General features: G+C 42.6%; 1 protein-coding gene across 1 annotated transcript; it reads left to right on the forward strand.

Moving 5' to 3' along the window:
- The first annotated feature begins 32 nt into the window (after positions 1–32).
- SUN3 (Sad1 and UNC84 domain containing 3) lies at positions 33–23,870 on the forward strand. Its single transcript, XM_088655725.1, has 13 exons — positions 33–152; positions 9,106–9,246; positions 10,161–10,258; positions 11,409–11,499; positions 14,639–14,694; positions 16,701–16,789; positions 19,621–19,649; positions 20,374–20,545; positions 20,967–21,051; positions 21,535–21,650; positions 22,570–22,737; positions 23,268–23,360; positions 23,630–23,870. The coding sequence occupies exons 2-13, from the start codon at positions 9,131–9,133 to the stop codon at positions 23,744–23,746; spliced, it is 1,230 nt and encodes a 409-aa protein (XP_088511851.1). The 5' UTR covers positions 33–152; positions 9,106–9,130; the 3' UTR covers positions 23,747–23,870.
- The last annotated feature ends 272 nt before the right edge of the window (positions 23,871–24,142 follow it).

A 24,142-nucleotide genomic window follows, 5' to 3' on the forward strand; every position in this document is an offset into this window, starting at 1 on the left:
AGCGGGAGGCCGAGCGAGGGAGGGAGGCGGGCGAGGCGGCCGGGCGAGGGAGCGAGGGAGGCGGCGGAGCTCGGAGGGGGGTCTCGCCGGCGCCCCACCGCGTCCCACGGAGGGCGACCCCCAGCGGCAGGGGGGCTTCCCCAGCCGGCGAGGTGAGCCGCTCGCCCCTCTGGGGGGACCCGCCTCAAAGCGGGTTACCAAAGGGCAAAGCCCTGGAGTCGTCGTCGAGGAGGGCTCCCGAGACAGATGGAAATCACCTCAGCTCCCTAAGCCTCTGAGGAACGCGTTACCGCGAGGGTGTACAGTACAGTACCAGGATTCACACGTGCACAGCCAGCACGTGTGTGTGTGTGTCCATGAGGTTTGATCTTAATCTAGTGCCCACGAGAAGCTCTCACACAAAGAAAGTTTGGCTTGTTCTATGAAATAGGAGTGACAAAGCACGGGCACCACATCCAGGGAGCACGGGGCCAATGTTGGGCACCCACCGTGGGGGGCTCAAGTCAGTGCCCGAGTGGCAGAATATATAAAAATGCTGCTTTAGATAGCAAAGCTACAGTCTAAGCAGGTAGAAAATTCTACAATACATTAATTAAAGAGAAAGCATTTCCCTAACTATTATTTCTAAAGGCCGGCAGAAGCATGGGCATGACAATTTTGCCATAAACCCCCACTGGAAGTGTCCTTAAAGCAAAGCAGAAGTGAGTCCTGGGCATAGCTGCCAAGTTCTCCCTTTTTTTGTGGGATGCAAAGGGTTAAGTGCAGTCAAGTCACAACAATCCCTAGATAGTCCACTTGGAGGACTGAGGAGGAGGATATGACTAAGCGTAGTTTCCTCTTCCTTCACATGCAAATGAGTTGAGGAAGTGGCAGATAAATCCTGAAGGAAACAGCCATTTTCTCTCTCTTGGACCAGACCTCTTGGACTACACACATCTTAGTGAGTCTCTCCCTCAAGGCCTCCAGCCTAGAGAGAGAGATGAGATGGAGTCTCACTTCTTATAAGTGAACTTCACAATGTATATATTACCTTTTAACTAAGCAAGTCTACCTCTTGAGTGTGCTGTACCTCGAGATGCTTGTAAGTAAACATCTTTTATACTTTTAAGAGCATTGTGTTGTGTCTTTTCTTTTAAGAGGGAAAAAGGGGAAATACCAGGAAAATACACTTTATTTTAGTGGCTTAAATCAAGCCTGCGCAAACGTTCTTCTGCTGTGTATTTTGCAAAAGGGGAATGTTTTACTCTGCTAAAGTTTTGTGCTTGCTAGCGCAAGCGGGGATAGGATATATTAAACAATATCTCCTCATCCACATTCCTGAACATTCCCACAAAGGGTTATTGCGGCCCAGAGTTGCGTATTTTGTGTATTTTTGAAGGATTGATTTGGATTGTGATTTTGAACTCTGTAGGATTTTTCCAGTTAGGATTTCCTGGTTGAGCACATGGTCTCTTTGTTCTGCAGTGTGCTTGGGGGATTAACTACCCCTCCCCTCCCTCAGAGTTTACAGCACTGAGAAAGATCAGAGGTAGTGAAGATATTTTTGAGATTTTGAATTTGATTTTTGAAAGATTTTTGAATTTTGGAAATTTTTGAAGTTTTAAGATGGCAAGCTCCAGTTTTGATAGTGAGGCAAGACCAAGTTTTATGCTGCTGGATGACAATAATTTTGTGCAGTGGAAGCAGCGCGTTTTAGTTTATCTTGCTGCTAGGCGTGTTCTGCAGGCCATTAAGGAAGAAAAGCCTACAGGAACCGATGCAGAAGCTTTAGCTAAGATAGAAGCTTGGAGTATTAAAAATGATGAAGCCAAGCACATAATTTTGAGCAGTTTGAGGAATGAGCATCTATCAATGATAAATTTTGAAGATGATGCATCTAAGATCCTAGAGGACATTGAACGCATTTATGCACAATCTACAGAGAGTTCCTATAGATACTTGTTGGATAAGTTACTCAAGTTGAAGATGAATTCTAGAGAAGAGTTTACAGAGCATTTTAAGAATTTTTCTGAGATTGTTCAAAGAATTGCCCTTACTCCCAGAGCCTTTGATGATGTGACTAAAGTAACGTTTATGCTTGCATCATTGGGACCTACGTTTGCTCCATTTAAAAGTATAATGGATCACACAAAGGATTTAACTTTTAATGAGCTTATCAACCATTTAAGAGAGGAATGCAGAGATAGCCTTGATTCTCAAGAAAGGAATCCAAGGAGGAAGGATAGCAGCTATGCATCCAAGCATTTTGGAAAGTCCAGACAGACATCTAGAGAAATAATTTGTTTTAAATGCAATGGGAAAAACCACATAGCAAGGAACTGCAAGAGTCAAAATGGGGATAAAGTTGAATCCCACCCCTCAAAACCACAAGGTGTTAAGAAGGGGAGTCATGAGCAAACCATGTTGATGCAGGAGAGGAGTTTAGCTGTCCAGGATTGTGAAAATAAGCGCAATAAGTGGATTCTTGACAGTGGAGCGAGTTCTCATTTCTGTTATGAAAAGGAGTATTTTAATGAGATTAATGGGGATGAAACCTCTGAAATTGAGATTGCTGATGGCAACATTGTAAAGGCAATTGGTTCAGGAACTGTGAATTTGAAATTCAACGTAGATCATGAAACAATTAATACTAAGATAACTGAAGTTAAGTTTGCACCAAAGCTTAATTGCAACTTACTCAGCGTGTCCAGTTTGGACAGGAAAGGTTTTAAAATTACATTTGAAAAAGGACAATGTATTGTGACTAAGCATGATGAAGTTTATGTTCAAGGCACACTAAAGGATGGTGTATATGAGCTTAATGTTTCAGAGAACCAGCAGAACCAGTCTGCAAAGGTGGCGCAACCAAGTCAAAAGGACGAAGGAAGTCTGGAACTCTGGCACAAGAGACTTGGACACAGAGACACCAACGTTATTCTGGAACTACAGAAAGGTGATCTTGTGAGAGGTCTGCAGGTAAAGCAAAGCAACACAAATACACCAACATCAAAATGTATAACTTGTGTTAGTGAGAAAGCAACTAAACCTTCTTTCCCACGTTGTGCAGAGAAGAGAAGCACTAAAGTATTGGACATTGTCCATACAGATCTATGTGGACCAATGAATGTGTCTTCTCTAGGAGGTAATAAATATATTTTGATATTTTTGGACGATTTCTCGAGATTCTGCGTAGCCTACTTTATCAAGGAGAAGAGTGAGACAGTGGAATTGTTCAGGGACTATCTTAACATGGTCAAGAACAAGTTCCAGCGAGCCCCTTCCATTTTAATGTCCGATAATGGTGGGGAATTTTGTTCACATGAGATGCAGGCCGTCATGGCTAGAGAAGGCATATCACACGTGACCACAGTTGCCTACACACCCCAACAAAACTCAATTGCAGAGAGGAAATTTAGATCCATTTTGGAAATGACAAGGTGCATGCTAAAGGAAGCTAACTTGTCACACAGGCTGTGGGGTGAAGCGGCTCGTTGCTCAGTCTATCTTCAGAACAGACTGCCCACAAAAGGCGCAGAGCGCACACCATTTGAACTTTGGCATGGAAAAGCCCCAAATTTGTCACATATACGTGTATTTGGAAGTTTGTGCTACTATCATGTGCCCAAGGAGCACAGACACAAACTTGATTCCAGAGCGAAGGCAGGGATCCTAGTTGGGTACGCTTCTGGAGGAAAAGGATATAGAGTCTTGGATCCGCAAACTGGCAAGACAAGTTCGCAGCATGTAATTTACTTCGATGAGCAAGGCAAAGTTGATACAAAGGACACTGCCATTGATTGTTCCAAGGAGCCACAGGATGAGGAATTTGTGATTTTTCCTTTTGAACCAATACAAAGTACTAATCCAACTTCTAGTGTCGTAGCACCCCCTATAGGTGACACCCGAGAAGACGTGGAGGTCCAGGCCCCTGGCAGCACCAGAGACGAAGATGATGACGAGCAGCTGTATGGGGATATGCCACTGCTGGAGGAGGATGAGGAAGCTGATGCGGTCGAAAGACCAGAGGTCAGACGCTCATCCAGAACCAACAGAGGTGTTCCACCATTACGGCTGTCCTACCTTACAAGGTCGGCGTCTCCACAGGAACCTTCCAAATGGGAAGAGATAGAGAGGATGCCACCAGATGAAGCCAGTCTCTGGAGGAAAGCTGCTCAGGAGGAGATAGATGCACTTCATCGGAACAGGACCTGGACACTCACAGAACTACCTCCTGGTAAGGAAGCAATTGGAAGTAAATGGGTGTTCAAGGTTAAAAAGGGTTCAGAAGGGGAGGTGCAACGCTACAAAGCTAGGCTTGTGGCACAAGGTTTTTCCCAGAAGTATGGAGAGGATTACGATCAAGTGTTTGCACCGACAGTTCGATACAGCAGTGTCAGACTACTTTTAAGTATTGCAGCATCTAAGCAAATGTCAGTTTACCATATTGACATTGCGACAGCCTTTCTTCACGGCGAAATTTCTGAGCAGATTTATATGAAGCAGCCCAAAGGTTTCATTAAACCAAATGAGGCACATCTAGTGTGCAAGCTGCAGAAAGGACTTTATGGTTTGAAGCAAGCAGCGAGGGCTTGGAACCAGAAACTCCATGAGATGCTGGTGCAGCTTGGGTACAAGCAAGGGACTGCTGATAAGTGCTTGTACACCAAACAAAGGAATGGACAGTTTTCGTACATTTTAGCCTTTGTTGACGACCTTTTAATTTCTACGTCAAATGAGAAAGACTATAAAGACATAGTCAAACACCTCAACAGGGAAGTAGAGGTCAAGGAACTTGGAAAAGTGAAATACTACTTGGGAATTCAAGTTGAGAGAGAAGAGGATGGATCGTTCTTACTCAGCCAAAGGCAAAAGATAACTGAACTGATTGAAAGCATGCAGATGCAGGACGCACACCCAGTTGCGACACCGATGGCCACAGACTTCTTGAAGAATCAACAAGGTTCGAAGTTGCTGCCAAACAACACGCAATACAGGTCAGCGGTCGGCAAACTTTTGTATTTGGTTACCACATGCAGACCTGACCTGGCAAGTGCAGTGGGGATCCTAAGTAGGAAAGTAAGTTGTCCCACTGAGCATGATTGGGCTGGAGTTAAGAGGGTTGTTCGTTATCTAAAGGGAACCATGGACTGTAAATTAAAACTGCCAGCTGTCAGAGACCCTAAACTGCTTGGGTACACTGATGCGGATTGGGCTGGGGACAATAAGGATTATAAATCCACAAGTGGCTATGTTTTTATGTATGGGGACGGAGCTATTGCATGGGGCAGCTATAAACAGAAATGTGTAGCTTTATCGTCCACAGAATCTGAGTACATTGCGGCTTCGGAAGCTTGCAGAGAGATCCCCTGGCTGGATCAGCTCCTGAAGGACTTTGGCGTGCCAAGAACGGGACCTGTCAGCTTGATGGAGGACAATCAGAGCAGTATGAAGCTGACACAAAGTGAAAAGTTCCTTGCACGCACCAAACACATTGGGGTCAGGTACCACTACATACGCCAGGTGATCGAGGATGGACTTGTTGAAATGTGTTACTGCAACACTGACCAGATGACTGCAGATGTCCTAACAAAGCCCCTGCCAAGAGAGAAGTTCCAGGATCTTCGTGGCAAGCTGGGACTCTTGGGTGGTTGATTAAAGTTATTTATGTATGTTTTTGTGTATGTTGTGAATTGCCTGAGAAGGGGTTTGTGGGATGCAAAGGGTTAAGTGCAGTCAAGTCACAACAATCCCTAGATAGTCCACTTGGAGGACTGAGGAGGAGGATATGACTAAGCGTAGTTTCCTCTTCCTTCACATGCAAATGAGTTGAGGAAGTGGCAGATAAATCCTGAAGGAAACAGCCATTTTCTCTCTCTTGGACCAGACCTCTTGGACTACACACATCTTAGTGAGTCTCTCCCTCAAGGCCTCCAGCCTAGAGAGAGAGATGAGATGGAGTCTCACTTCTTATAAGTGAACTTCACAATGTATATATTACCTTTTAACTAAGCAAGTCTACCTCTTGAGTGTGCTGTACCTCGAGATGCTTGTAAGTAAACATCTTTTATACTTTTAAGAGCATTGTGTTGTGTCTTTTCTTTTAAGAGGGAAAAAGGGGAAATACCAGGAAAATACACTTTATTTTAGTGGCTTAAATCAAGCCTGCGCAAACGTTCTTCTGCTGTGTATTTTGCAAAAGGGGAATGTTTTACTCTGCTAAAGTTTTGTGCTTGCTAGCGCAAGCGGGGATAGGATATATTAAACAATATCTCCTCATCCACATTCCTGAACATTCCCACATTTTTAAAAGGGAAATTCCATTATGCTGAATAGGCTTCCTCGTGAGAAAAGGGAAAACTTGGCAGCTATGGCTCTGGGCAGTGCTGGGTCCCTTCTGTCCTATTGGAGCCAAGAGAGCTCACTAGCCTTTGAATCCAATGTTTTTCTACATTTTCACTAAGGCATGCAGGTGGAGAGGAGAACTGGCTGTGAAATGAGTGATTCCTATAACTTACATAATTCCTTTCAGAATACACAGTGGGAAATGGTTAAATCTGGCCCTCCTGGTTGCTTAACAAAGGGGTGAAACAAAATTAAAAAATTCCTTCCAGCAGCACCTTAGAGACCAACTAAGTTTATCATTGGTATGAGCTTTCGTGTGCATGCACACTTCTTCAGATACACTGAAACAGACATCACCAGATCCCCACATATAGTGAGAGGGTGGGGAGGGGTATTACTCCCTCATTGTGGTGGGAGTGGGTGATTGACTGACTGCAATTGGTCTTGCAGGAAAAAGCAAGGGCTGAGATGGCTAAAGATAGCTTTATCATGTATAATGAGATAAGAATCCAATGTCTTTATTCAGACCTGGTCTCTCCATGGTTTTAAGCTTGGTAATAAGTTGCAGTTCAGCAACTTCTCTTTCCAGTCTATTTCTGAAATTCTTTTGTAATAAGACAGCTACTTTGAGATATTGTATAGAATGACCTGGGAGATTGAAGTGTTCTCCTATTCTAGTGTATCTGAAGAAGTGTGCATGCACACGAAAGCTCATACCAAAATATAAACTTAGTTGGTCTTTAAGGTGCTACTGAAGGAATTTTTTTATTTTGCTTCGACTCAGACCAACACGGCTACCTACCTGTAACTTGATTGTCCAAAGTAGAGCTTCCATGTGCAGCAATTGTCTATCTGAGGTCAGGTTTTGAACTGGATTTATTTGGTTACAGGATCATTAAAGGCTGCATTTCCATAAGATCAACCAAGATCAAGTCTGGTTTCCTTAAATATATATATTGGTCTCTTTGAGGCTTTTTGCGACTCCTCTTCTTGGTTCTGTACAAATCCTTTCAAGGAGTTTTGACATGTAAAACTTCAACAGGATTCCTTTAAATTTACTTTTGTTTGATTACTTGTTTCAGAAAAATATACTTTTGTAGCAATTTTAGCTTAAGGTGAAGAAATGCTTTTTGCAAGTCTAATTTCAAGTAGAAAGTACCCTTCCAATAATAGTAATAATATTGGTTGCCCTAGCCACTCTCTCTCGCTCCCTGAAGGTGAGGGGTGTGACCTAGCAGTGCCTTCTCTTGCTATGTACAGCTCTCTGGTCCTTAACCCCTCCATTTTCTAACTAGCATAGATCTGCATAGACTACAAAAACTACCACACTATATACAGGTGAAACTCGGAAAATTAGAATACTGTCGAAAAGTGCATTTATTTCAGTAATGCATCTTAAAAGGTGAAACCAATCTATGAGATAGATGCATGACATGCAAAGCAAGATATGTCAAGCCTTTATTTGTTGTAATTGTAATTATTTATCGTTAGGTGGGTCAATTATAAATGAAATGTAATTAATGAAATGTAATAGGGCACTGAGGGTTAAACCACTAAGCCTAGGGCTTGCCGATCAGAAGGTTGGCGGTTCGAATCCCAGCGACAGGATGAGCTCCCGTTGTTCGGTCCCAGCTCCTGCCAACCTAGCAGTTTGAAAGCATGTCAAAATGCAAGTAGATAAATAGGAACCGCTACAGCAGGAATGTAAACGGCGTTTCCGTGTGCTGCTCTGGTTCGCCAGAAGCGGCTTAGTCATGCTGGCCACATGACCTGGAAGCTGTACGCCGGCTCCCTTGGCCAATGATGTGAGATGAGCGCCGCAACCCGAGTTGGTCACGACTGGACCTAATGGTCAGGGTCCCTTTACCTTTTAATAGTGATGTTTATTTTTGTTTATGTTTGCATTATTGTAACTGTTTGTTTTATTACTGTGGAATTCCCCCCCCCAAAAAAAGCATTTGTAAAAATAAAAATAAAAAGTTGCATTACTGAAAGAAATGCACTTTTCGATGATATTCTAATTTTCCAAGTTTCACTTGTATATGGTTTACTTACACATACAGAGGTACCTTGGTTTAAGAACAGCTTAGTTTATGAACAACTTGGATTAAGAACACTGCAAACCCAGAAGTAGGTGTTTTGGTTTGTGAACTTTGCCTTGGAATAAGAACATGTTTTGCTTCCTGTTGAGTGTGTTCCATTTGTAAATTGAGTCCGCTGCTATGGGAAAGCACACCTTGGTTTAAGGACGCTTTGGTTTAAGAATGGACTTTCGGAATGGATTAAGTTCGTAAACCAAGGTACCACTGTATATACAACCAGAGCCTACAATGGGTTCACAGCATTAACTCCTCAGAAGGTCTTGCTTCTTCCCATAATTACAGCCTTAGGTTGAAGCCAAAATAAAGCATGGCTCTGACCCCCAACTTCTGCCTGCTAGCCCAGCTCTCTCACACCCCACTCTAACTCTTGTCCTTCTCTGCACCTGCCAGGTGAGGGAGAGGAACCCACCCATTTGCTCTCCAGCACAAAGCCGCTTCCTTTGTTATACTAATGACCATGTTTAGGTCCCAAGAAGCTGGCCTGGCAATCCCAGAAATTAGAAGGGACTCAGGCATCAACATGACCATAGTTTCAAAGATAATGCCTAAATAGTGGCATGTTTGACATGTTTTGATTTCACACTCACACTTAAAATGGCACATAGTTAACTATTTTAAGTCAGAATACGCTGCAATTCTTTTTAGTTCCCTTTTATATATTTCCTTATTCATATTATTTTAGCATCAAGGAGTAAGCGCATAAAAATATGTACAGAATCCCAAAGAGCTCAGGGAGTATCTATTCAACAGAAGACTCTAATGAAGCAAGCAATGGCTGTAACAATGACACCTCAGACTCTGACACCCAACAGCTTTTGGAGAGGTATGCATGATTTTGAATACTAACTAATTTATTTCAGTATTCAAGAAACATACAATATGACAGATGTGGTGAAATGTTCTCTCTCTATTCTTCCCAAATAGCTGTCCAGGTGCAGTAGCTTGGGGCTGGGGATTGCATGGCACAGACATTACTTTGTATGTCATGTTATTTAAGGATATTAAATCTATTACATGTATTTACTAATATATATTTAATTAAATATTTTAAATAATATTAACTATAACACAAACACTTCAATTTACAATATGTAAATTTAATTCAGTGTGTGGCTTTGATGTTCTTGTGTCAAAGTACTCTTGCAGCCCACTTGGCCTGAGAGGTTGGACCACCCTAGATAGTGGATAAAAAACTTGTTTTCCTTTCTTAATTATTTATTTATATTTATTATAATGTCTGTGTTAGCATCCAAGATGCCATGAAACAATATAAAAATATCAAAAGCAATACATAGGTAAAGACAGGTAAAATTAATCCAATAAAACAGAACCATCTCATAATTTAGAAGCTGGGATCATTCAATGAAGCTCATTCAGGTTCAGGACAGACAAAAGAGCACCTCTTTGCATAGAGTGCACAATTAACTTTAACAATGGAATTCACTATCACAATATGATTGTGACCCATAGATTAAATGGATTTTAAAAAGAACAGAATAAGCTTAGCCGTTCAGGGATGTACCAGCCATAGCAGCTAAATTAATCTGCATGTATAGAAAGCAGTATACAGTATTCCGAACAGCAGGTGCTGAGGATAAACATCACCTTCATGCCCTGCTTAGGTTCTTCCAGAGGCATCGGGTTGGCTGCTGTGGAACACAAGGTGCAGGAGTGGCGGACTTTTGGTCTAATCCACCTGGGCATTTCTTGAGCTCTAACACTTTTTTCATTTTGTAGTTTGTCCCAAGGAAAAAAATCACCTTGCAGCTGTACCAACAGCCACCCTCTCTTCTCTCATAAAGGGAAAAATGTTCAGTGTCCATGCCCACCCAAGAGTAAGTTCAATTGTAGTTATTACTCACTTCTAAGGGGGCTTTTGCATTTTTCATGGTTTGTGAACCCAGATGTTGAACCAACATGTTGACAAGATTTCCTTCACTATTTCACATCCTTCAGCCCTGTGTAACAAACAAAAAAATACCAAAGCATAATAAGAAAAAAATTATTCAAAACTGTCTGGTTGACTAAATTAATGTAGTTTGTCCCTTGAAACACAGCAATCCTTTTTGCTCTTATCCTTTTATTTTGAAATAATATTTTTGGAGGCTCAAAAGCTCATTTTGTGACTCTGTTCTAAAGTCATATTGGGCCACTACCATTACATATTTTCTTGTTTTATCCAAATTTACTGCCCATTTTCATAATGCTATGGGTTTGCAGTGTTTCTGTGGAGGATTGGTTGACATAAAATTTCATATTTCTTTCTGGTGACTAAAGAGTTTAATCTTGGGTTTTGTTTTGTTTTTCAAATCTTGATTATGAGGCTAATAAACATTAGTTCAAACAGCTTGTCAATACAATAGCATGACTAAAAATGAGGAATATTTCTTTTGAAATAATTGCTTTGAGGTTACATACTGAAGAATGGATCTGAGTTGGATAAGGGCAATAAATACAATTAGAATGTCACAAAAATAAGAGATTCTTCAGCTGTGGGAAAATTACATTTCCCATGCTTGGCTTCCGTTATAGGTTAGCTTTGCTATATCTTTTCAATTTATAAAAAACAAATTGTAAAGTATGTTCCAGTAATTTTCATTAGTATGTCTGTAATATAAGGTGTGATCCCATGAAAGTTAAGCACATTCAATTCCCATTGATTTCAATATACCCCCTCCCCATTTTCCTGGAAAACTGCCAGCAAGTATGGTCTTAACCAGGCATCCCCAAACTGCGGCCCTCCAGATGTTTGGGCCTACAACTCCCATGATCCCTAGCTAACAGGACCAGTGGTCGGGGAAGATGGGAATTGTAGACCAAAACATCTGGAGGGCCGAAGTTTGGGGATGCCTGGTCTTAACAAATTAACTGCATCTGCTGAATAAATATGACCAACATAGCAAACATGAAATTGCATAGCATAAGCTTTGTAATGTCATTCTATGTGTTGCATTGTTTAATTGTCCTCTTGTATGTATTTTCCAGAAAGTATCACTAGACTCATCTGTAATTTGATAGGGCTGAGCCTAATGACTCCATTTTGCTTAGTGAAAAGAGTCTGCAGCACTTTATCAAGGTAAATATGGGGGGGGTGTTTTCTGAATAACAAACTGAAAAAAGGCTGCAATCCTAACCCCATTTACCCAGGAGTAAGCCACACTGAATTTAATATGACTTATTTCTAATGGTTAGAATTGCACTGTAACACAGTACTTTCCCCATGTTTTTAAGCAAGACCCACAAGTAAACCTACTCATCCTTTCAAGACCCACTAGTAAACTAACTCCACTTCCTTCACACCTGGGCCAGCGCAGATGCTGCCTCTGCTCCCACCCACTGCCTGAGATGACTGGAGATGGTCCATGGAAGCCCAGTGAAGAATACATATCCCTTATTCTGTGATCACCCGGGAACATTTAGGGACCCACATTGTGAGGTGTACTGGAATAACAAATTATGGTACAGCCTACAGTCAAATTTGATGTGATGTTAACCATGTGGTTCCCCCACCCCTTTCATTACTACATTACACGATTACTGGAGATGCTTATCAGAATCAGGAGGATTGCAGGAGCAGGAAAGGGCTTCAGCCCTTTACCACAGTCCTGATCCAGGTTAGGGCCCCTATGACTTCTGTTGCATTGAAAGGAAAAATCACCTTCTTTGTAACAAGTAGAATCCCTTCTGAGGCATGCAAAGTATTTTGCCATGTGTTAGTACCTTGCAGCTGTGCCATTTTTGTACTTTGCAAGGTATTAATATTGGTGATACATTGTACTGCACTGATGTACCAGTACAAAGGGGGACTGACAAAGGAGTAAGCAATACCTGGTTCCTCAGTTTGAGTCCTCCCCCTGCACAGAGATATCCACAGGAACGAACAATGATATATTCTTATACCTGGAGGTCTTATGGCGGTTCACAGAAAAGAGGAACATGAAAACCACAATATATATAATCATGGCCTCAGTCCAGTATACCTGAAGGAGCGTCTCCACCTCCATCGCTATGCCCGGACACTGAGGTCCGGTGCCAAGGGCCTTCTGACGGTTCCCTCGCTGCGAGAAGCTAAGTTACAGGGAACCAGGCAGAGGGCCTTCTCGGTAGTGGCACCCACCCTGTGGAACGCCCTCCCATCAGATGTCAAAAAGAAAAATAACTACCAGACTTTTAGAGGACACCTGAAGGCAGCCCTGTTTAGGGAAGCTTTTAATCTTTTTATTTATTATTATTATATTATATAATTATTATTATATTATTATCAAAATAAAAACAATAACCCAATAACACCCCACCACCACCAAAAAGAGCCACAATTTAAAAGGGCATCAGACGTCAATCAGATCAACCAAAGGCCTGGTTAAAAAGAAATGTTTTTGCCTGGCACCTCAAGGTGTACAATGAAGGCGCCAGGTGAACTTCGCTGGGGAGAGCATTCCACAGATGGGGAGCCACTACAGAGAAGGCCTGTTCTCATGTTGCCACCCTCCGGATCTCTTGAGGAGGAGGCACATGAAGAAGGGCCCCAGAAGATGATCTCAGCGTTCGGGTAGGTTCATATGGGAAGAGGCGGTCCTTGAGGTATTGTCCTGAGCCGTTTAAGGCTTTATAGGTCAAAAGCAGCACTCTGAATTGGGCCTGGAAACTAACTGGTAGCCAGTGCAGTTGGACCAGGATCAGTGTAATATGCTCAAATTATCCTGTTCTGGTGAGCAACCTGGCCACCAAATTTATGCACCAGCTGAAGTTTCCGAACCATCTTCAGAGGCAGCCCTACATATAACGCATTGCAGTAATCTAACCTTGAGGTTACCAGAACATAGACAACAGTAGTTAGGCTATCCCTGTCCAGATAGGGGCACAGCTGGGCCACCAGCCGAAGCTGATGGAAGGCACTCTGGGCCACTGAGGCCACCTGAGCCTCGAGGATCCAGGAGGACCCCCAAGCTAGGAACCTGCTCCTTCAGAGGACGTGTAACCCCATCAAGAGCAAGCAATCTCCCACCCATTTGGTCTAGGGATCCACCCACTAACAAGTGCCTCAGTCTTATCTGGATTGAGCTTCACTTTGTTGGCTCTCATCCAGTCCATGGCTGAGGCAAGACACTGGTCCAGCACTTCCACTGCCTCACCTGCAGATGTAAAGGAGAAATAGAGCTGAGTGTCAGCAGTATGTTGATGACAACGTACTCCAAACCTCTGGATAACCCCACCCAGCGGTTTCATGTAGATGTTAAACAATGTGGGGGATAGGATTGAGCCCTGCGGAACCCCTCATTGAAGGGTCCACGGGGCTGAAAAGCATTCCCCAAGTACAGTGGTACCTCTGGTTGCGAACGGGATCTGCTTCAGAGGCCCATTCGCAACATGAAAAGGAATACCAGGAAATTTAGATTTGCACAGTTAAAGCACTGTCTCCTTAGCACATGTTCACTTTTTTAAAAAGAAGCAGGCAAGTGGTAAGGAAATACATTGACAAGTGTAGAATGAACAAATGATAAACGGAAAGGTGTAAAAACACCCCACCAGAAAATCAGGATGAATGTTCATTGTTGTATAACCTCCCTGTAAACAAATCAAAATGAAAGCTCAATAAAGACAGGATGAGTAAGATTTGTTCAAGCAAATCGGAATGAATGCTTTAAAAATCTGGAGGAGCCATCTTACTGAAATTAGAACCAGATTATTGTACAGTATGAAGGATGTGGGTGGCACTGTGGGTTAAACCACAGAGCCTAGGGCTTGCCGATAAGAAGGTCGGTGGTTCAAATCCCCGTGACAGGGTGAGTTCCCGTTGCTCGGTCCCAGCTCCTGCCAACCTAGCAGTTTGAAAGCACGTCAAAGTGCAAGTAGATAAATAGGTACCGCTACAGAGGGAAGGTAAACGGCGTTTCCGTGTGCTGCTCTGGTTCGCCAGAACTGGCTTAGTCATGCTGGCCACATGACCTTGAAGCTGTACGCCGGCTCCCTCAGCCAATAACACGAGATGAGCGCCGCAACCCCAGAGTCGGTCACGACTGGACCTAATAGTCAGAGGTCCCTTTACCTTTACCTTTTTATTGTACAGTATACCTGAAAGCAATAAACAGAGCATCAAGCCCATAATAGAACCAACAGTCTGGGGTGTCTAAGTTGGAGTAGCTAACTTAGCTGTTTGTTCAAAGTTTTATATGACCAGAATGTAATGTTAGAATAATTCTCGTTGTCTTTTGCAGGGCGAGCTCTGCTCAGAAAGTTGTGTGTTGGGTGACCCTGTTCCTATTGTTTTTTGGTGCGCTTCTTCCTTTGGGGCTAAGTATACACTGAGTATGCACTGGTGTGGATTATGACTAGCCATGTTTACAAGGACATAAGATTCACATAATTCAGTGGAACTTGCTGTACTAGCCTATGCGGGACATGGGTGGCGCTGTGGTCTAAACCACTGAGCCTCTTGGGCTTGCCAATCGGAAGGTCGGTAGTTTGAATCCCCATGACGGAGTGAGCTCCTGTGGCTCTGGCCTAGCTTCTGCCAACCTAGCAGTTCGAAAGCATGCCAGTGCAAGTAGATAAATAGGTATCACAGCGGTGGGAAAGTAAATGGCATTTCCATGTGCTCTGGCTTCCATCACAGTGTTCTGTTGTGCCAGAAGCGGTTTAATCATACTGGCCACATGACTCAGAAAGCTGTCTGTGGACACACGCTGGCTCCCTTGGCCTGGAAGCGAGATGAGCGCCGCACCCCATGGGCGCCTTTGGCTGGACTTAACCGTCCAGGGGTCCTTTACCTTTACCTTTTACTAGCCTATGTACGTCTGTTCACAAGTAACTCCCAGTGGGGCTTACTCACTATGAAGTGTGTTTACGATTTCAGTCTTGTCAGCATGCTGAGGATATTAACCTTAAATTGTTGGGCACACTGAGGACTTTGATTACCTGTCCTATCTACTAGCTATTACTCATGTGATTTAATAACATGTTTTATAGAGCAGGGAATGGAATGGAAAGTTGGAGTTATTGTGAAGTGTCTTTCTGGTCAGCATAGAATGGCCCATTCATGAACAGATTAACTCATCTTCTAGAGGCAGGCTTATTTTAAAAATAAAAATAAAAAAATTGCTAAGACCAGCCAGAATGGAAGGTGACTTTCCTGTAACCGTCTGATATGAGCAAAGCTGATAGCAGCAGGTAGAGGACAGGAGAGTTAGCCTGGGGAGCCCTGTCTGACCTATCCAAAGTACAGTACTGCGCAAATGCAGATTGAGAGGAGCTGCCTCCCAATCCTAGGTTTGACCTAGGCATACAAGGTGCATACAAGGTGGAGCTGACAGGAACAGGATGTAAACCAGGAGTTTTCATCTGCTACTCCATGTGGGAGGAGAACCTAAGCCACAACCCACTGGAACATCTTCCTGCTGGAAGCTGCTTCTGCAGAAGCACATTTGTCCACCTGAGCGAAGGTGGACAGGTGAGCCGTGCATATAGATTCTAGCAGGGTGCAGGTGTGTAAAGCTGTGGTGGCGATTTCACACACTAAGTGATATTGATGCCTGTTGGAGGACTCTGGCCTTTTGCCTGGTATGCAAGTATTATTCAGTCCCTGCCTGACCTATCAAGACACCTTCCTCCTCAGGGCCCCCTGCTTGAAGGAGACAGAAAAGGATTCTGATTTTCTTAAGGGCTCTGTGTAAGTCAGGTACACCTCTGTGTAAGTGTAGGCCATTTCCTCCCCTCATGGTGAATTGGGTGGCATGATGGCCTTATTCTGATGAAAGGAAAAGTCTACTTTTGTTAAGAAGTTGAGTCATGGTGCAAGGCTAGTAGAATGTGCAGATAGCAACTGGCTTAAGAACCCCCTTTGGCTCCCTGGCTACGCAAAGGGATTTGAACTCTATTCTCCACAGTCCTGGCCCAGTACTCAGTATAGTTACCTTAACTGTGGTTTCCACTAGTGCTGATGAGCGAGCCTTTGTTCTTGCCTGGCTTCTATATTCTTAACCCCTGCACCAGCTCCAAGTGTTTTACTTGGGAGCACAATGTGTGAAATAAAAGAAGCAGATAAAGCAATGCTATGGAGGTACTCAGGGTACGCAGTACCAGCATCTCTTTTTGTTGTTAAAAAGTGTGGCACGTACTGTAACAACTTCGTGGTTAGTACTGGCACCTATTTTTCTAGGAAAAAAATCCCAGCCATGTAGGATGACATACCGAGATAGTTGCCATGTTTCATCTGCTGAGAAGGAAGAGAATAATCAATCTTGTTAATACAAAGAGGGTTTTTATTACTATTATTAATAGGTGCTACCTACATGGGACTATTTGATGGAAATAAATTTCAGATTTTTGGAGAAGAATGGAGGGACTTCTCTATTTGTGATCTCATCCAGGTGATTTTTTGTTTTGCTTTGTTTCAACAATCTCCCTAGGTAAAATATGAGAAATTATAGAGCACAAATTATGTTTATGCATTATCTCATTTAAATCTGCAGCCAGAACAAATGCTGTCCTTGAAGGTTTCACAGATAGAATGACTTATGATCTCTTTTGTATTGAGAGTAGGATTATACTTCTTTTTCTAATCCTGCATCTGTTTCATAGAACCATAAAACTATAGATTTGGAAGGGACCCCAAAGTTATCGAGTCCAACTCCCTGCTATGCAAAAATCTCAATTAAAGCATCTAGCTTTAGTTCAACTCCGGCACCTCTCAGGTGGGTGCCATTGCCATTCTAAGAGAACAAGGGAAAAGTTCATCGTGAGCTCCAGCACCTCTTTCTTTAGAAAAATAGCACTGCAGTGCAGCTTTTTCTGACTTCATGCCAGGGACAGCTTCACCAGCTTATGTCAGTTTAAATGACCTTCTAATTTTGAACTTTGAAGAAATACCTTAGTAAGGGGGTGAATGCAATGAGGACTATCTCCATGGCAGTGGCATGCCGTCAAAGGACTAGGGGGACTAGGCTAGTCCACTAAATGTTCCCAGTAAATTAAAGTATTACAGCCTTGTGCCACCTTCCTAAAGCCCGGGAAGCTTTTGCCCATCTTAGGTAGGGAATAGGGCTGGGCGATACCTGGTTTTCAACATTATGGTATATAACCAGTTAACCATTGTGATATTTCAATATACAGTATCACAATATCTGAAATAAGGCTGGAGCTATGTAGAGGTGAACATGGTCCTGGCAACTGCTATTACTTATGGGTCTAACTCTAAAACTGAGTGGTACCTCGGTTTATGAACACAATTGGTTCCGGAAGTCTGTTCATAAACTGAAGCGAACTTTCCCAATGAAAGTAATGGAAAGTAGATTAATCTGTTCCAGACGGTCCGCGGAGTACTTAAACTGAAGCGTTCATAAACTGAAGCGAACTTTCCCATTTAAAGTAATGGAAAGTGGATTAATCTGTTCCAGATGGGTCCGCGGAGTACTCAACCTGAAGCGTACTTAACCCGAAGCATGGGTGTAATTGATTCCGGAAGTCTGTTCATAAACTGAAGCGTTCATAAACTGAAGCGAACTTTCCCATTGAAAGTAATGGAAAGTGAATTAATCCGTTCCAGATGGGTCCGTGGCGTTCGTAAACCGAAAAATCATAAACCAAGGTGTTCATAAACCGAGGTTCCACTGTACTACTGTACCAATAATAGCACATTTTCCTTAAAATTAAAGCTGTGGAAGGAATTAGAAGCATAGATACCAAAGGTTCCCTAAAAATTTAATTACATTACTAAACAAGAGAAAAGCAAATTCAATGTCACACTTTTAGGTATTCAAATATAATTCACTATTGAGTCTTCGTTTAATGTATACATCGCACAACACCAGTTACTTGATTGTTCGTTAATTTTCTTTTCTAAATGAGGCCAAAATAGAAATAATGGAATGGATTAATTTTAACAGGGGTCGGCTGAAGTGTGAACTGTTGGCTGGGTTAATAATAATAAAAACCCGTGCTTTTTGCCGGCTGGTGGCTGTGCCCCACACCCCGCCAGCGGGAGGGGGGCAGACACCCGTAGGCAGATGGAGGGGGATGGCAGAGGAGGGCCAAATGCCAAAGGAAGGGGTCTGCTTGTTTTTTGCTAACCCCCGTTTATGTTCTTGTGGGGGAAAGGGGCTCCAGAAGTCTGAAGCTGCCGGCCAACTCCCTGCCTGGCGCCTTGAAGCAGGAGTCTGGCGGGAAGAAGTCGCTGCTTGCCGGCTGGATGGCCAGGGGGGGAGGCGGAGAGCCAACCATTTCTCAAAGCTCTGCTGGGCGATATTTGCTGTAGTCATTTGTAGCAATTTCTTGCTGCTGCGGGAGGCAGGGAGGAGCTGACTGAGGTGGAGTTAGCAAGGGCTGCCTGCACCCACAGGAAGAAGCCTCAGCTTCCTGGTTTTTCCAATATTGTGATTTTTCAAAAACACAATATGCGATAAATTGCAAAGTCATTAAAAACAACAACACAATTATCACAATCTAAAACCTGGTATCAGATGATATAGCACAGCTCCAACGAGTTCCAAGAGCCCTTCTGCATCCTGTCAGAGGCCTGGCGCCTCCTCCCCAAAGCCCACAAAGCTTCTGCCCAGCTTAGGAAAGGAGGTGCGATGCTTATGCGCACATGCGATGTTGCCCCCCCTGGCCATCCAGCCGGCAAGCAGCGACTTCTTCCCGCCAGACTCCTGCTTCAAGGCGCAGGAGTCTTGCAAGCTGGTGCCTCTGTGACCCTACAAAAAAATTCACCGCACAGCACTGCTCTAAGGGCCAAACCAGATCAGCTAGATTAATTCCGTTAGCGTATTGTTTAGTTTGGCCCAGCATTTTTTCCTGCACCAAGTTTTTCTGGCATGGGCTACTTAGATCTGACCCTACCCAAAAGCCACTGGGTGATTTGTCTTTGGCATCAGTGGCTGAATTATTTAAAAATGGGGGGGGGTGTAATAAAAAAAACCTATTTAAACATATTTACTCAGAATAAGAGTTAGTTTGCTTATATTCCACTAAGAGTTGCTTACCCCTCCAATGGATTGTTTAACTTCACTTAACCTCAAAAAAGCTACTGCATTAGTTGCTTCAAGACCATTCGCTGGGACCCAAATGTGCATAGGATATTGGTGTAATGAGAAGCATGAGACTCGTATTTCCATTATTTTACTTTCCTGCCATTGTGGAATGATCTCTTTGGTGTATGCTTGTTTCTAATTAAACCTGCTTCTCCCCCCCCTTTCATATACAGGGTGAAACACAAGATCTGAGATCCCTAATGTAAGAACAAGTTTAAAATAATTTATGTAAATGTTTTGCAAGTGCCTGTACCTTACTTCCTTGTCCATCTGACACACCTTCCCCCTCTCTCCTGGCTCTCACCCAGGACTCCATCCCATCCACCATGGCTCCCACCCAGGGCCTAAACAAATTCACAGCTCACCCACAGAAGTCTCACAAAGATGAGAGTTTGTAGAAACTGCTGACTGCCCTCAGGCTGCCCACAGCTATGTCCCATTCAGTCAACTGCACTCCCCATACCTAGGTCTGAAGGGACTTGGTAAGAGGAAATATTAATTATATTTCAATTGTCGGGGGGGGGGCTAACAACGAAAAAATGGCTGGTGCCAGTTTTAAAAACATGGGGCTAGCCATAGAGAGAGCCCTAGTAGCAGAGTATTAAGTCCCAATGAGACAGATTAATGAAGCCTAGGAATATTAATTTTTTATTCCATTCAGCTGTATGAAGCAGCTGATTCCCCATATCAGCCCCTTTTCAATGAAACAGACCACAGGCTGCAAGGTAAGTTTAAAATGCTTTACTTGCAGTTTCTAGGTCTCAGACATGCATCTTTGCTTATGCAAGAGCAATAAAAGAATGCAGGTAACAATATTCTTAGAACTGCAGCAAAGCAGCCACAGCCACACCAGAACATATATGTACAACTAAAGGAACAGTGCTTTGTATTGCTTTCCTCCATTATTCCCCCCCCCCCCCCCCCAGCAAGGCAAATAACATCTTGGAAAGAAAAGCACTTGAAATTGCACCTCTGAAGGAGCAGGTGAATAAGTTACAATTGCGTCTTCATGATGTGAGATCTGGTATGAAGGACATTGCCCATCATGCTGTCAGTAAAGTACTGGAAGGATATACTAGCAAAGGCATTACAAGATGGGTAAGATGAAGTAATGTGATTTGTAAACAACTGTCCGACCGACTTTTGTATCTATTTAAGTCAGATTCTGACACTGTGCCACTCCATTGCACACTGCAGCACATACGCACAGCCTTTGGCCTTGTGATTTCTTGGCTTCCATCTCATGGAGCTGAAGAACAAGCAGCATTCCAAGGGAGGGAGGCAAGAGTGTAGGCCTCATTCTACCTATGCTATAGTCAGGCGCAATAACAGAAATGCCAACAACAACCCTTTATGATCTGCCCTTTCTAAGGTGCAGGTTGCCTGCCCCTGCCCCCCAATGAATAATTAATAGTTTATGATTTCTGAAAACCTGCAGTCAGAATATTATTCTTCAGGTTGCCTATTGTTTTCCTACTGTTGTAATGATAAATGAATTATACCTCTTATCTATTGACAGAGTATTGAAAAGATGCTTAAAAAACTAATGGAAAAGCTGGATGAAGATGACGTTCAAATGCCCGACTATGCCCTCAAATCAGCAGGTATTAGGAACGGTTGTTAAACAAACTTGCCCATGGCATTTTGGAGATTTTTTGTTATTCAAACACAGGAGTCTGTCAATATCACCGTGATCATTATGATGTTAGTTCTGGTAAGCAGTTTCCACCAGTAAGATGCTGCAGTATTCTGCCCTTAAATTGGGAGGGCAAGGCCTGCTGACATTTCCCCGATTATTTTTATGCATTACTAACTGACTGACTGGGGACATAGCCTTTTAAAATTCCTTCCATGCATAAATGCCCTTTTCAGTAGTCTCCCATCTCCACAGAGTGTTTTCCTTCTCCAGACTCTGAGAAAGTGCATTTGTGGACAAACTGCCTCCATCAGCCACTTGCACAGCTAAAAGTAAACACACATGCACTTTGGTGGAGCCTAAACTCTCTGCATAGTCTTCTGTGACAAGCAGTACTACTGTTGTGTGCCTGAAATATCAGAAGTATTATTCTACAACTGTTTAATTTTAGGTGCCAACATTGTTCTGTCCAGAACTACTAGAAGCTACCGCCATGATGGAGGAAAATACTTCTGGATGTCATTCGTTATGCTTCCTTTTGTGAGGTCTCCGGATGTAATTCTTGAGGTAGAAATCAGCTTTCAAGAAAGTATTCATGTTTTCTTATTTTTGATATTTTCTTTCTACACTACTTTCCCCACTTATGTAACCATTTTATTCCTTTTCAGTATTTTCTGTCCAAAACCTTTGTCACTGCTTATGTCTGGCAGGCAAATGCTCTTGTAAAATCCTAAGGAGCGTTTCCTAAATTCTCTGGGATGTAGGAATGAATACTTTGAATATTGCCTCCTATCTGATAGAGTCACAACTTTTTCAGGGTTCATCTTGCCTTTTTGTGTTCAAAACAGAATACTGTACAGCGTGAGCTATGCAATTTTGTAGACGAGCAGAGAAATGAGTCATGAGTGGGACAGGAGGGAAGAAAAAGGACAAAGGGAGCTATAAGATAAATGTCAAATAAAAGATTGATAGTAAAAGAAAATTAATGGTGGGGTTTTTTCTCTGGATATTTAATTTTTAAAGTCATGCACATATTGAACGCACGTAAATGAGGGGTTCCCTGTGCTGCAGAACATTGGGGTAGTGTACAGCAACATAAAAATCCATTTAGAAGCAATATAGAATGACTCAAGCACCATTTAAAGAACTGTATAGGCCTGCTGGTGTTAAAAAAAGTATTCAAGAAACATTTGAAAGTCAAATGCAAGGAAGCCCAGTGAATTTCTGCTGCAGGAGTGATCCACATCATTTGGGCAGCAATGTTTAATGTCTGACTTTTGGCTGTTTTCTGGCTTTTTCAATGGTGTTTCAAATATACATGATTTCACTTAAACACACAGTGCCTTGGAACATAACCCCACGTGAATTGCTTGTAATGTCAACTACATGGACCAGTTTAAATTCATTTGCTTTGGCTGAATTATTGCACCTATAACCTTAGCCACATAATGTATAACCCATTCAGAATTTCTCTGCTCTCTTGCAGCCCAATTACCACCCTGGAAACTGCTGGTCTTTCCCTGGGAATCAAGGTGAAGCTGTTGTCAGGCTAGCCAAGGAAATTATTCCAACATCTGTTACAATAGTGCATATTTCTAAGAAGGTCTCCCCAACAGGAGAGATTTCTAGCGCTCCCAAAGACTTTGCCATTTATGTAAGTGTGTAATATTCCAGTTTTCAGATTTGAGCTAGGGAATGAGTATTTTTCAAAGCAAATTATGAAATTATTGTAACATGCAACTTTGATTTTTTCTCTCTAACATTTCTCTATAACATTTAAACAATATTTTTAATTGTATTGATAACTTAAAGAAATTAGCTGAAATAATTTCCCAATGCTTTGAACATCTTATATGCATGCAACTACAGTTCAGGGATCCTGAACATTCTTGTTAACCCACTAAAAGCACAAGCATATGTATCAAAAGTAAATCCTAGATCTACTTATCTGGGCGTTGGTAGGCCTTACTTCTGAGTAAAAATGCTGTAAATGGTTTGTGCCAGTTATGGGGAACTTTTGGCCCTCCAGATGTTGCTGCTTTACAAACCCCATCAGCCCTAGCAAGTGTGGCCAATGTGTGGGCTGCTAGCTATCATAGTTGTCATTGGAAACTGTTCATTTGTTTTCTGATCTAACCTATTTCTTGAGTGCTGATGATATGCTTTTTACCGTCTCCACTCAAGGGACTAAAAGAGGAAAAGGAGGAGCAGGGAACTTTCTTAGGCCAGTTTCTTTATGACACTGAAGGAGATTTAATCCAAACATTCCAACTGAAGGTATGTTGAATATGATATCGCTACAAAATTCTAATAAATGCAGTTGTTAGCTAGTTGGGCAATTAATACTCTTGGCCCATGTAATCTGTATGTCTTTATGATCACTGATACTTTGTGGGCAAAAGTCAGAAAAACAGAAGTTTCTGGAACTCTGGCTATATGATGATCTTATTTTATGTCAGGGAAAATTTTATTGATGGATAATTTCATTCAGCTGCACCAATTAAGCAAGGGCAAGGATTAAAATGCTTACTTTCTTTTACTTTCAGAATGAATCTGCTGAATCTATGAGTCATGTGAAACTGAAAGTGCTAAGCAATTGGGGCCACCCAAACTACACCTGCATTTATCGCTTCAGGGTGCATGGAAATCTACAGTACATCTAAGATGCTCTGCGAATGGAGCCTGCTGGTGTAGAAATAAAGCCAGAACCTCATAGTGCTGAACTGATGAGAATTTGCTGTGCTGCTTTTCCAGTTATATATAAAAAAAATGCAACAACAGTTAAAAGCTTGTGGAAAGTTGCTTTATTTGTCACTTTCTTAACTGCATAGAAAAATACATACCTGAATTTTAAACTATTTAGGGAACAAAAATTGTACTCCATAGGATGGCTTTTATTTTGAGGTTTTTCAAAAGGAAGTGATTCCAAGCAACTGTTGTCGAGTCCTTTCCTTCGGAATCTGTTAGGCAGAGCCGGCCGGAGGCGGAGGGGGGCGGGGCCGGCGAGGGGCTGTATGGCCAGCGGCGCGCGCAGATCTTGGCGACACTTTTGACGACAC

This window comes from Zootoca vivipara, chromosome 12, assembly GCF_965207765.1.
Source record: "Zootoca vivipara chromosome 12, rZooViv2.hap1.1, whole genome shotgun sequence".
NCBI lineage: Eukaryota > Metazoa > Chordata > Lepidosauria > Squamata > Lacertidae > Zootoca > Zootoca vivipara.